The 14,627-nt window shown below is 41.2% G+C and overlaps 1 protein-coding gene across 1 annotated transcript in view; it reads right to left on the reverse strand.

Moving 5' to 3' along the window:
* Positions 1 to 1,788: 1,788 nt before the first annotated feature.
* PPP2R2D (protein phosphatase 2, regulatory subunit B, delta) overlaps positions 1,789 to 14,627 on the reverse strand; it is a 16,879-nt gene continuing 4,040 nt past the window's right edge. The window contains exons 3-9 of the mRNA XM_009892742.1: positions 12,897 to 13,062; positions 11,052 to 11,164; positions 8,112 to 8,289; positions 6,942 to 7,106; positions 5,311 to 5,480; positions 5,130 to 5,221; positions 1,789 to 2,908 (exon numbers count right to left, since the gene is read on the reverse strand). Coding sequence (XP_009891044.1) covers positions 2,629 to 2,908; positions 5,130 to 5,221; positions 5,311 to 5,480; positions 6,942 to 7,106; positions 8,112 to 8,289; positions 11,052 to 11,164; positions 12,897 to 13,062 — 1,164 coding nt within the window. The 3' untranslated portion in view covers positions 1,789 to 2,628. The remainder of the gene's footprint in view (positions 2,909 to 5,129; positions 5,222 to 5,310; positions 5,481 to 6,941; positions 7,107 to 8,111; positions 8,290 to 11,051; positions 11,165 to 12,896; positions 13,063 to 14,627) is intronic.

The following is a 14,627-nucleotide window of genomic DNA, read 5'->3' on the forward strand; positions in this document are numbered from 1 at the left end:
TCCCCGTCAGCGCTGGTTACCTGGGCAGCAGGGGCTCAGCACACCAAAAAACGTGACTCTCCGACAAGTTTCCGGATCCCTTACCTCGAATTTCTAGCACAACTTGCTGTTCTTCCACTCACCTCCTGCAAACCACCCACGGCCTGAAGCTCCCCTCCGCCGGGGCGCGTGTGCCGAGCGGCGGATCCCACACCGCACGCTGCTCACCGCCTGTCGCGACCTCCCGCAGTAACGCCCGGTCCCGCCTGTGCAGCGCGAGACCCCGACCGCCCCCACACGCGGTGCCGCTGACGCGAACCGTTCGGGGTACCGTAAACGCGAGTGGGGCAACGCTCTCCAACCGGTCACAGAAGTCAAGGGGGAGTTTGGGCAACTATCTGAAAGAATTGTAGTTTTATCCAATTGACAATAAAAATCTGTTTTTAGATAAAATGAAATGATAAAGTGTCATGAATCATCAAAAACTATTTAATTGAAAGTGGTACAAGCAAATCATGTTTATATAATAGAAGATTTCATCATATCCTTTTTCTTTTTACTCATATTCCACTTACATTTGCTGAAAAAATAGATCAAAAATAGACAGCACTAATATATTCACTGCATATGAACAGACGGCTCGCCGAGTTAGAGGTCTGACCCTTCAGAAACTAACCATTTAAAATGGAAATACAAACAATCTTCAGGTTGGCTTATTCGGCCAATTATCTCACAAACGGAAGACAAACCTTTCAAAATACACAGAGCAAGTCCAGGTAAACATTTAAAATTTATTAAACTTTTTGGTCAAAATAATTGAACAAGTATGTACAATCCCATTGTATTAGCTCTATTATGTGTTTGAGGAACAAGGTCAAATCTAATGCTTTAGTGACCCAGAAGTTCCATGTTTCAAGATTTTCAAATAGTGTCACAACCAATATACAGTATAAGATTTTTTTAATTTAAACTTTATTTGTAGAACCTCAAAGATAGTTGTACTCACTAGCTTACTGTGAACAAGAGTGGCACTCTATGGACATTAATCGGGACGGTAAAAACGGAGACATTTTGCTCTTGCATATGCCGATCTGATTCAGGAATCATTATACACCTTCATTTTAAGAAAAACGGAGTGTAAACCACGCTTCTGTATATCCTCTGGGAAGCTGAAGGGGTCTCGTTTTTCAGAAGGAGCTCCTGGTTTGCAGGCACATTTCTCAGGGCGCGATCTCTAGCTACTCCATGCTACTACAACGTGCTGCAACAGCTCTGGGAACAGGTCCTCACCCAGGCTAGTCCGGGCCGGAGAGAAGGTTGATGCATTTTAGGCCTCTTCGGAGAAAGAAAAAAAAAAAAAAATAAAAAACCCCCAGAAAGTACCTAAGGCTTAAAAAAAAGTTAGCAAGAACAGAGTTCCAACCACCGCAGTGAGGAGCGGCGCGTGGCCGGGCGTCTGCCGCCATCCGGGTGTTGAAGTCAGAACGCGGTACAGGTGCCGAGCTGCGCTGCGCTTGGCGTAATCAAGACAGTTTTGGGGTTTTTGCTGGCTTGAACGGCAAGGTGAGATACAATGTATTATGCCAAATATTTAAAATAAAGTACATCTTCATGACAAATGCTAAAAAGGTTAAAAACCATAATGCACATAAGGTATGTCTCTATCTAACACTGAGAGGCATCGGATAAACTGAGTTTTGATCTTCAAAGAAGAAAATCTGTTAAGTGTTTTGCTTTCCCTTCTGTGCAAGGTGGTCGCTTTCTGTTAAGGCTGCGGATGTCTTTGTACGAACCCTTTCCATCTCCTACTTGGTACACAGACAGCATTCTACACGAAAACCAGTGCAACTGAAACTAAATGACAATTTCATGGAAACTCTAAATTTAGAATTTGAGACACTACACAAAAACGTTTGTATTAGTCTGCCAAAAATCAGTGTTTTGGAGCAAACATTTTAAAACCTGCCCATCAGAATTATTTTGCACAATCTCAGTACATGCAATAAAAAAATAAAAAGACTGAATACATACCTTCAGATTTAAAAACACTTTTTATAGCTTGTTATTTTATTAAGTGGTTTACACCAGAAGGTGTGGGTATAGATACAGTTGGTGAGTAAATATTCATGGAAACCTGTCTACGAACCCAACTCAAGACCTACCTAAGTGCTCAAAGGTAAAAACACCTAAGCCTAGATACAGGCCAGAGGAGGAATGTTTACAGGCATTAAGCACAATATATGTTTTGAAAGGCCCAAATATTACAGCAGAGAAAGAGCGCGAGAGATAGAAATTACATTTTTATGACAATTTTTCTTCTTGGGTGTTAAATTTTTGGTCTATAAACTGGAAAGGAAGGCTCAGACTTTAATAAATACATTTGTTTTGAGTATTGGCCTCATTGAGCACTGTCCATCAGTTCTGCCTCTCGAGGGGTTCTCCCAGAACACCGCGGCTGACACTCCCTACCCCCACTGAAGGCAGAACGACACCATGAACTCAAAACCCAGGCCAGATCCTCTCCTTTATCTAGAGGGAAGTAAGTGCATCAATGTTCTTCACTGGTAGGACAACAAGGCCTTCTCTTTTACAGATAAACAACTGAGCTTAACTATGCAAGACGACGACTCTGTCCTCAATAAGTCATCTTTAGTTAATCTTGTCCTGGAATATATACAAATTATTGGTGGCAGCTACAGCAATGATGTTCTCCATGGGATGCCATGCTGTATGAAGAATCTTCTTGTTGAAGTCCAGACTGTCAACGCTTATTTCATCCTTCTTTCTTTTACCACCTGTACACACTTTACGCGGCTTTAAGATGGCACGAGGTTTGCTGCTCTCCCTGGACGCCTCTAGAGTGATGTCCCGTCGCGTGTTTCGGTCAAACATTCTAAAGAAATTGTTGTACGATCCAGTCATGATAGCACTGTTTAAAAGCAGAAGAAAGGCGAATCTTACCAGGTTTCAGAAAGAGTATCCAACCCCATCTTCTCTCTCTTACACAGACGGTGACCGTCAGACCAAGCCCATGGCCAGTATGTGGCATTCCCCTCTCTGATGTATACCTTCGCTCAATTCCATTTTTGGACTTTAGCACTGCTTCCACTCCACCGCTTTCTCTTCCAGGCCTTCCCCCAGTGCCCCTCTCCAGCCCCCGGCACTCAGCAGCAGTCTTACGCTTTATTCACCTTACTGGGAGCAAGTGGTTTCCCCACTGCCACTCTACCCCTTTATATCCCTCAGCACCAAGCCGCGGTGGAAGCAAAGCCATCGTAAACCACTGCATTCCGGTGGTCCGACACAAATGAAAGTGCCTTCCTCAGCACTGTGCACACGTCGACCCCGAGCACACACAGGGATTCATGACAAAAAATTGTCTTGAATCAGCAAAAGAAACCCCTTATGTGAATGTCTGATGCAGCCCTGCAGAGACAATTCAGAGTATCTACGTAATATTAAATTTGCTTCTGAACATGGCAGAAAAAAATTGCATCTGAAAATGCTTTCATATATCTAACTTCCAATGAAGAGCTTGTTTGTAGCTCTCAAAAAATATACGCTTGAAATTGAGGCCAAGTTGTTCATTTTTTTCCTGTATTGAACACTTATCTCTGCCAGTTGAAACTGGAAAAGCTGTTTCCCACATGGCAGAAATCCCACAGATTGTTACAATCACAACCACCTCACCTGTGTCCTCTTACTGGCTGGCACACATTGTCCTCACGGCACAAGAAAATTAACGATGAGGAGGAGAATGAGATACTATTACCACTCAGACTGTGCTAGCGAATGCGCTCAATGAGGGGCTTTGGGTTTTTTTCTCCCCAAAGGGAGGTGAGCATCACTTCTTCCTCGAGAACTTACGTTCCTATGTTAAAGTGAGATGACCTTGCTTTGACTTTTTTTTACCCCTCCAAAACAGATCGACTGGAGCTGCTTGGAAAAACCCCACAGAAACAAGGCTCAGTTTCTGGCATATTAGCCTAGCGAAAAACGTGCACCACTACTTTCATGCATTTTATGTCAGATCCTGTAAATACCGTGAGCAATTTTTTTTTTGTAAGCTGACTGATACAGGGTATTTCTCCACTCACTAAAAGCCACTTGCAACCTGGGATTTCGAGTAACCAGTTTCTTCAACATCGTTTACTTCAGCAATGCGTAGCTGAGTGGCGCGCTGCGGTACACGCCATCTCAGCTCCCGCTGCCGGCGCAATGGGGGGAGGTTTCGCTTTCTTTGCTGACTCCTGTACGCAGTTTACCAGCTTTGTCTTCCCTGATCACCATCCCCATCTAAACCACGGGGTGGAATTGTCGTTCTTCAATATTTGATAGATTTAGGCCAAAGCTTGTTTCACAGGCTGATCCTGTCACCCCCAAATCAAAACTGATACCTAAACCAGCGACTTGTCTGCTACCAAATGCTGGCAAGTTGTTTAATTAAAAGGTGTTTCAGATATACTCATGTATCTTCTACAAAGGAAGTAAGAATCCCCAAGGCAAGCCAACACAAAGCATCCAGGTACAGGATCCAGATCTGCCACCATCTTATCCATGGGTCCGGAAAGCGTTTTATCAGGTAGCTGATATTACCATAGCTAGTGACAGGGAACACACACCACCTGTGCCGATACAGCGGCTTTGCTATCGCACCGTAACACTTCCGCGGCTTGCAGGCAAAACTTGTATTTCCACTGTTAGCAACAAATACGAGTAATTATCTAACGCAGTTTTATCTTCTTCCCATGTTTTCTGTGGGCTAAAGAAGATTCAATTTGCCGGACACAGAATGCATGTTTTTGTATGCACTTTGAGAACAACACTGACTCACATTTTCATGGCTTGAAATGGCCAGTCTTGACTACATAAAACTTCAACCATAATTCATATTAGAAGCAAACTGAGATGTGAAAGTTTATTCCACTTCTGCAACTGGAGGGTGGAGAATTGAAGAAGTTTTGTAACACAACTTCCCCCCCAAAACAACAAAACCTCAAACCACCCCAAACCCCCTCAGTTGACCGGAATGTAACAAAACACACCCTAAACGTTAAGCGCTGCTTATGGCTTTCAAGGCTGGAAACCAAATTCCTGAAGCTGAGGGAAAAACAAAAAAAACCCGGAACAGAACAGCAGCCCCAACTCACCTATCAGAACCATTCCAGCAGCATTCAAATTTGTCGAAGATGCAGTCATTTTCGTAAAGGGAACAAAGCTTGCTTCGAAGATACTCATGAACCTTTTTGGAACATTTAAATTGGTATCAGATACAATGAAAGAGAAGAAAAGGGGAAAGAAGGGATGTATAAGAAAACTTGAACGCCATACTTGATATGTCTCTACAGGCCTGTTTTCCATATTGAGGTCCCACACTTTAACAGAAAGGTAGTCTCTTGTCATCATGTATCGACCGCTGTGACTGAATTTTACATCAGATATCGATGATATTATTTCTGAAAAAAATGATCTGCTGCTAGGATCTTCAGGTTCTTCAAAAACTGTAGACAGAAGGCACAATTACAAATTAAACCAATACCAAGTTTTACAGCTCTGAACATTTTTTGGTACTTGGAAAATTTTAAATCAATATACTAGTTTCTTTTTCAAGAAAGTTGCTGTTAAGTATTTCTAAAAAAATAAGTTCTTTTTAAACAATGTTACAGTCTTAGTCATCAGATTGCTACATGCCTATCTCCAACATTCTCAACTGGAGCACAGCACCAGCAAACTACAATTCACAGGTCTTAGGGACGAACCAGAGGAAAAAAAAAATATTAAAAAAACAGCACGTGGGTACAATAAACATCACAACTGATCTACAAGTTGTGTTGAACAGCAGCAGACGAACACACCAGCACCCCAAACACAGTATCTTAATGCATGACCTGTGTATTTTGAGACTACTGCACAACATACTTTTCTGAATAAAAGTTGTACAACACAACCTACTGAAATGAAATACTAACATCTACACTTGAAACGCAATTGGAATGATTTTAGAAAGCAGATAAAGAAATACACTATTTAAATCAGAGTTAATCTTTGGAGTCAATATTTTATGATACAAGCTACCCAGAACTATTTATTTTGTTCTTGAATAGACCCCTTTTAACAGGATGTTATTCAGTGACAAGCAGTTAAAAAATGAAGTGTTTCTAAGTAATTTAATGGGACACTAAGTCAAACAGGTGAAGCGGCCCAGCATTCTACGTTTCCCACTGCACAAATATTTCCTTCCACCAACAAGGAAACCCCATCTGCACTACAGAAAGCTTACCTGCAGGTACCAGCCTGGTAGGTCACCCCACAGGGGCAGCGATACTAATAAGCCACAACTATTACAGCAGTGAACAAGAAATGAGTATGCGTGCAAGGCACAGGCAGTTATCCTCATGACTTCGCTAGCCAAGCTCTCCTCACCTACATAAGCTTACGTGGCTCAGCAGGCTAAAGAGCATTCACCTTTCACCCCTGGAAATTCGCTTCACACGCAGCGCATATTCCTAAGAATTAATTCTATGCTAGGAGCTGCAAATGGACACAAAGTCAATGGAGTCTGGCAGCATCAGCCCAGTTTCTAATGCACAAAGGCGAATAAACTGCCCTGAACTGGCATTTGATAAGCAGATACCTTTGAGAAGCACCAAGACTGAGTCTGGACAGAAGACAGGTCTCACTGGTGCCAAAAGCACTTGTTCCCATCAGTTTATGATGCATAAATGGGTAAACAGGAGCAGAGTCAGATCGGCAATTGTCTCATGCTACACTTCTGCTTGTTGATGGCCTAGAACAAGACAATTAAAATGTTCCATTCTACAAAACTACCACCCCTTACCTTGTATGCTCTTTACCAATAAACAGAACGTGGTACGTTTATTTATAAGCAGAACACCTATACGCTCCATCTTGCATGAAAACAAAGCAAGAAACCCCTAAACCAGAGACGCAGCCTAACTTACATTTCGAATGCCTGTCACAGAGGGCCGAGGAACGCATGTCACACAGTCGAATAGTTCCTTTGCTACTGCTGTAGACAAACACGTTACAGTGATGAGGGTGGAACTCTGCAGCAGTAATCACTTCTGTCAGCTCCTCCATGTTAGCAGGCTTAATATCTACAATATCTGGAAAGGTTTTTGTAAAGGCATGTAACATTTCACTCTCAAATCACTTCTAGCAGATAAGTACTAAAAAATGTTAAAAATACAGGTGTCCCTGTCTATGGCGGGGGGGTGGACCTCGATAATCTTCAAGGTCCTTTCCAACCTAAACCATTCTATGATTCTATGATACCATGCAGAAAACCGGGGCAAGATCTTAATTTCCACCATGGGCAAGCTACACAAAGTAAAGTGACCCGAGTAGACTAAAATAATAAAAAAAAAAAAGAGATCGTCTAGATTTTACGAATCAAATTTCACAGATGCTGGAGATAATTTCAGGCGCCTCTCAAGCCTCCTTCTTAACACGTCCTATTGAACACTGAGTGTACTTCATCTATGGACCTAAAGCTTTAAAAAACTTGTGCATAACCTATTTAATATTCAGCATTTCTGCAGCTTTTATTTTAGTGCAGATTATTTACAATTTTATTTTGCCTTTATTTTCTGCAGATACATCAATGTAGGACATTCTATTAGTTTGGATACACATGCTTGCAATAAGATTTGCAAATTATTTCTGCAGTTGATGATACCATTTGACATGGAAAACAATTAAAATTTGTTTTCTTTAGGAGAAGCGTCACTTAGACAGTTAAGAGACCTTAAACTTTGGAAAGAAGTATCTACAGTAACAAAGGATCTACTTTTCACATCTTTCAACTCTTATTTAAGTCGACTGAACTCCACAAATAAAGGATGCTCCCAAAATCTCTCAATTTCTCTTTAGAAGTCAAACTATAAAACAATTTCTACTGGCAGTTTTCCATTGAAAGAATGCTTGCACTCGAGAACGAATGAGAGCATCCCGAGGCCTGCTCTCACTGTATTAAACCTCCAGATTTTAAACCCCTATATTTTAATCCCCAGATTCAAAGGCCTACTCTAATTAGTAAAATTAAAGTGATTCTCTTAAACATACACAACTTAGATGCGCCACATCGTTTACAGAGAACAGAAAAAGGATACTAAAACTTCTATCTGTGATTTCTAAGTGCCATAGATTAATTCTTAGGTCATCTGCAGAAAGGTATGTTTCATGATCGCTATTTACTGAAATAGAGTTTATGTGATAAGTATGTGCATTTGCAAATATCCTTCTGGGACTCGCTTCTACCATTAGGTCCATGGGTTTCAATATTGGCACCTGAAACATAAAGAAGAACAGTCAATTTTGGCATAAAACGGATTTCTAATTCAGAAGATGTTAATTAAGTGCATAGCACTGATTTCTGTTTTGATTTAGTAACTAAATACTTTTCAAATCCACTGAGCAAGAAAAGTAATAAAACAGCCTATGAATGCGGCCCTTGGATACCACCAACATAAAACCTCAGACACCGACTGCTATGATTCTGTGTTACCTGTCAAATACAGCAGCTTTGTACCTCATGCCACAGCAAAACCGTGGTGTTTAACTATACCTGAAAATTATCTTCATTTGAAACAAGTGCTTAAAAATGCCCCCCATATCTTAGAGGGGTGCTTGTGAAATCGGTAAGAACAGTTTGCAAAGGAGCAGCCAGTATGATTTTTGGAAGATGCCCTGTTTCCACAACCAGCTGATCTGAAGGGTGACAGGTTTGCCAGGGTCAAGTGGACTAAGCTTCCCTCTAGCTGCTTCTCACTGACCGGCAAGTGAATAGCTTTAAGGTTGCCCAAGGACATCCTGCGCTGTTCTGGTACATACAATTCAACAGGGCACTAACTTACATCATCCAACCAAGAAAAAATTATGACAGTGTCCAAGATAATCTGTCTTCCCGGAACAAGAAACAAATTAATCCAAGAGCTCTGTAATTGCTTTCACCATGTTTGTATCTCACAGTCTGTTTACATCAAACTGTAATGATTAAAATTAATCCATTACTTTTTATTAGGCAATTTTCCTATCTCACCACATGAGTGTTCCTAGCCTGGCTGTCAAATCGAAAATGCGTTAGTGTGAATTATCAGGAATAATACTTGGAAATGCCACGGTCCCTACGCAAAGGGTGCAGCTCTGAAGTGCTGCTTCTCTTCCATGTCTACTTCTTCATAAACAAATGGGGGGATTATGTTTCTGAAACAAAATATGCAAACAAAGCCCATAAAAGCCCAAGGTACATATAGTCTAGATCTCTAAAACTTGATCATTTAAACATATGGTGGTAACTCCAGACGAGGCTTTTTCCCCTTCTAGCAATCGCTGCTCAGACTTGGTTGATGCCATCATCACTGCTCGCAAGATGCGGTGCCTGGCAAGGTCTGCAGCACAGCCCAACCTTCCTTTCCCAGAAAAGCAGCAAATTTAAAAGACTAACTTTTAAGAGAGAGGTTCTTGCTTTTTGTTGCTTCCCCCTGTTCGGGTTGATGATTCCTAAATATATTAGTGTTTGAAGAAGATGCTAACATACTGCCTTCAGCGATACAGCCACTGCCACGGAAAACCGCGAGGCCTTATTTCTGGACTCTCCATGTTCCCAGATGGGTACTCTGCTCCTACATAAGGGCAAGGCTGTAGAACCCAAAATTTCATCTGTACCTACTTCCAGCCACTGGGCTAAGGCACTGTACCACAATTTATTTCCTTGTTTTCAGATATTTTCATCAGAATACTCAATGAGATCTTGGCTCCCACACGCTGAGTAGAAAGACACTTTCAGAGGAAGTGTATATCCTTTCCCAACATGATTAGGCATTAGGCTCAGGTATACCTAAAGCTTCAGTTAAATATTCAATTTAAGCAAAAGCAAGGCAAAAAACATCAAGAAATGTTAGGAGTAGCGTTGGCTTTGAAAATAGCGAGTGCCTCAGTTCAATTCCTATTTATGGTAATAACAACACAAAAAGCCACGGAAAACCACAACCCCACAGTGCTTCATTTCTTGAGCTCCTGCTTTAAACGATCCCAAGTTTGGGGTGCTAGCCCTACCGCTGCGTCGCTATGCAAGCCGAAAAACGTCAAGACTATTCAAGTATACATTTTCCAAACGCTCATAACTTGCCTCTTACAAAGACACCTTCTACCTACCCATAGAATACTCAGCACCCCGTTTAAATTTTTAAGTCTTGTTCTTAGAAAAAAGGCCGAACAAGTTAAATATGAGCAATATTGAGGAAAAAAAAACCCAAGAATTATCAATACAATCAAAGCCAAATTCTTCTTAAAATTCCCAGTGGCACGTGCTTTCAGGCAAACAGAAGGACCCTACCGCCAGCGCTAGAGCAGCTCTCGGGGCGGATGCAAACGTTAGCCCGGGCACCTACTACTGCTTCTCGAGAGCGAGTGGCACAGGCACCACAGCACCGTGCTCTACTGACCGGGCACGGCCAGCGGGAGAAGTCAGGATGGTACGGGCCTCCGAAAGAAATGTGTTCCCTGCACTTTTCTTCATGTCGCACTAAGACATTGGACTATTTTAAGAACACAGCAGGATGAGCCCATGCTTTCTATGAACTGAGTACAGAAGTAGAGCAGCCCCAGACAGATACTCAAAAATGCTGTATTTTCAGGCTTGAATTAAAGCATTTTGTTATATTTTACAACTTGAATATACTGAGGTGGATGAAGGCTGTCTCTAATAAAATATTTTAATTACAAAAACCGGTTTAAATTTCAAATCAATTTTAAATATACTAAGATGTTCCAAGAAAAAAAAAAACCAAACAAACCAAAACCCAAACAAACCGAACTCCTGGGAAGTTAATAATCTAATATAACATAATCATGAAAGTTTGCTTCAAGTTTTCCAGAGGAACCTTATTTAATGGTTATACATACATAAAGAAGTGTCTCCATTTTTTATAAAAGTTTTAAATGACCCTGAGCAAAGCATCATTTGTAATCCACACATTTTGGTTAACAAATTTGGCAATACAAAGATATGCATGCAAAAAGATATTTAAAGTCAAAGAGCAGAAACATACCCGTAGTGCTGTGATTCTGAAAGGATCCCTAAGTCTTCCATCTTCATCTTTTAAATTATAACCTTCGGCTCTTTTATCCCTTTCACTTATTTTCCATAATTTAATAGTTTTATCTAAAACCAACAAAAATTCACATGCTTGAGAATGACTTAAATTAAAAATAAAATCACTAAATGATGAAATCAGCGGAGCGGATATTATTTATCTATCTAGGTTTCCACTGCTTGCAACAGAAAGGACCCCGAGGGAGTCCTTTAAACAACCAGGTACCACTGAGTACAGCCTGCCCTACCTACACTACAAGCACTTTGCCTTCCAGCTGTATTGTTTAGCAGAACTGATACATGAAAAACAAACACAAAATACACCAGACACATGCACTTGGAGGGCACGGATGGGAAATGCACAAAAATACCAGTGAATGGAGAGGAAAAAAAGATGGATTCCATTTTAACTCCGATGTAATGTTCAGTTTGAATAAAATACAAGTTTCTTCCTGCACAATCTGGCCCTCCGACTACCAGTCACCAAAATGACCCTTCACAAGGCAAGCGTCACACACCAATCACCCAAATTCACCAATAAGCCCTGTATGACCACCTACGTTCTTTTTAACAAATGCTAGGGAAAACCCCAACAAACCCATGAATTACACTAACTACCTTAAGAAAAACCAAATTTGTCCCAGGTGTCTGCTAAGAGACAAGCAGCGGCAGTGAGAACAGGATGTGCCCCACTATTTTAGGGTTCCATGCCCAAAGACACGTGCTTCCCAGGGCTTACTAAGGGAAGTCTTTCCAAGTGCAGAAAGTAAGTACACACCAAGGGTGAGAGCCTTAGCTAACTGGAAACAAACCTCTCCCCCCAGGCTACTGCATATCCTTAAAGCACTTAAGATGACACAGTTTAAAGATTGCTTTAAGTTTAGTAAGACTTAAAACAAAGTAAGACTATTTGAATTTCAAAGTCCAATAGACAGAAGTCATTCCCACTTTTAAAATTTCATATAGCAGACAGGATTACCAGCCCTTACATAACGTCATTTAAGGATGAGGCAAAGAGTGATTCAAACTTAGGAACAAGTGTAATCCTCTGACAATAAAAGCAAGTTTTTCCATGCACAGCTCTGCATTTACATTTACAGCTTGCTCCATCATGCATCAAAATGAAACAGATCTAATACCTAATAACCACTACTAGAATACTGGAAGAAATAATAATATATAACCCCAACAACACAGTGCATGAAAACTTGCGATTTCCAACTTGTAATTTTTGCACTGCTTTCATATATCCTAAGGTACACAGTGAAAGTGGTATAAATACACCCCTCCTAGAGTGACTGTTGTCTTTTGAACAGTTGCTTTTCAAAGCACACGTGATGCTTTGGTATTGGAAAAGCAAGACGACATTGTAACCACAGTGTTTCAATTTCAAATGCTTTTATTAAAAATTCATCTGGGATTACAAAAAAATCAATTTCAAAATTAGGATGATCAAGTCAAATTCAGACTTCTGCTACAGTTCAGCATACTGGGAACCCATTCATACAAAACCAATAAAGCAGAGTAACAGCGTATGGAAATTGATAGCACAGTCTGTTTACCCACAGAATGTAGCTCTGTAACTATGTCTATTCTGTTGCTGCTTCATTATTTTTACATCCCAAAATCAGTAATTTACAGAGTATTACAATCAAAACATATTTTGCACATAAGTAGAGAAGACATTAAAACAACCCCAAAACACTCCAGACCCACCCCATCCCCCCTTCTCCCCCCCCCAAGTGGATCACAGGTGAGATAACGTTCAAAAGTTCTTTGTGCAAAAATAAAGTGTCCTTACCATTTGTAGACAGCAGGAAATGAGCAGCATTCTGTTGTGGTAACCACCTAATTTTATTAATTTTTTCCTCAATTTCTAGACTTTTCAAGTAGTCAAATTCAGGTTCGTGACTCTGAAAGGTACTGTAAACATTATATTCTCCCCTAGAATGAGGACGGCTTTTATTCTGCAAGGAAACATAACATTTCTTGAAGCTGATGTTACTTGGTTCATTAGGAATTGTACATACGAACTAATGACTAAAAATTGTCAATAAGAAAATAAACTTTATACAACAGATCTTGATGAATTTTACATTTTTACTCTATGATACTGTATTTAGTTTAGCATCAATATAGTGCACACAGACTTCCTTTCAAAAAAATGTATCTTTATGTATAAATACGTGTGTACTCATGGAACAGAGCATATCAAAGCACTTTACAGAGGCACGCAGTCTGCAAAGGAGCTCCTGCGTTTGCCTGAAGAGGTCCAGGCTACACCACCTCTCCCAAGCGGTTTGAACAGAACTGGAGCAGAGAAGTTAACTACATCCTAAATCCTAAACCCCCAACGCCATGTTAGCTACATTCTAAATCCTAAACCACCAACGATGTGATTATTCTGCACTTCACCTAACCCCCATTCCTGTCCTCCAAAACTCATTCCTCTGATCGCCACAATATGGACATAACGTAGGGATTCCAGACGAGGAAATGTATGTTAAAGGACATAGAGTAATTATACATGTTCTTATAAAAACAAGACTGCACAAAGTCATTCTGATGAAGGGACAGCAAGATCAAGTACGAGCATTAGATCTAGCTCCTCTCCTACTCACTTTAAAACATGCTACGTCCCGGCGTGGTATCAAGGCTTATAATTAAGCTTTGACAACCTTTTTTATTATAAAAATTTGAAAGCCAGGATTACCACGTTTTCATCTAAGCCATTCTATAGCACTCATCATGATGTACCAAAGACTACAACAAATACACTAACAACTTCTCCCCTCACAGAAGTAGAGACTCCTACTTATTATCCTCATTTCGCAGAGCGGTAGCAAGGAACAGAGATCAAAGTCACAAGTATCCAGCGGTTTGCAGTATCAGATTTGAGGCAACCAGCTATCCGGCTTTCCAGTGAAGTTAATGTTAGACAGTGATTCGTCTTTGGAGAACAGCCCCACCTGTAGAGCTGCAGTGCCCAGAACTTCTGAAAGAACAACCTCCCGAACACCGCCGGGAATCACTCACTTGAGAGCAGCAAACCCCTTACTCGCAGTGGCAGGCGCGCGCGGGCGCAGGAACGGCTCTCCCGGACACCCGCGGACGGAACGCCACCTGCAGCAGCCGGCAGTGCCTCGCACCATTGAAGACTGCCTGGCCAACGTGCGGCAGCAGAGGCAACCTTTGTCCTGACACTTCCTTACGTTTCCACGCTTGACTTGGCAACTTCGATAAGGTTATTTCAGCTAGGGTTTTTTCCTGCTATCTCTCACAAGTAAGGAGTTTTAGTTAATTCTGAGACTTCACATTATTTTACTCCCTACTTGTCATTTAACTTCTAAGTATTTTGGACAGGATCCTCTCAACTAACACTATTCAATATAGTTATCTAGGGAGGAATAACCCCATGCACCAGTACAGGTTGGGGGCTGCCCTGCTGGGGAGCAGCTCTGTGGAAAGGGGACCTGGAGTCCTGGTGGACAACAGGATGACCATGAGCCAGCAATGTGCCCTGGCGGCCAAG

Source organism: Charadrius vociferus, unplaced genomic scaffold (genome assembly GCF_000708025.1).
Source record: "Charadrius vociferus isolate BGI_N301 unplaced genomic scaffold, ASM70802v2 scaffold38, whole genome shotgun sequence".
In the NCBI taxonomy this organism is placed as follows: domain Eukaryota; kingdom Metazoa; phylum Chordata; class Aves; order Charadriiformes; family Charadriidae; genus Charadrius; species Charadrius vociferus.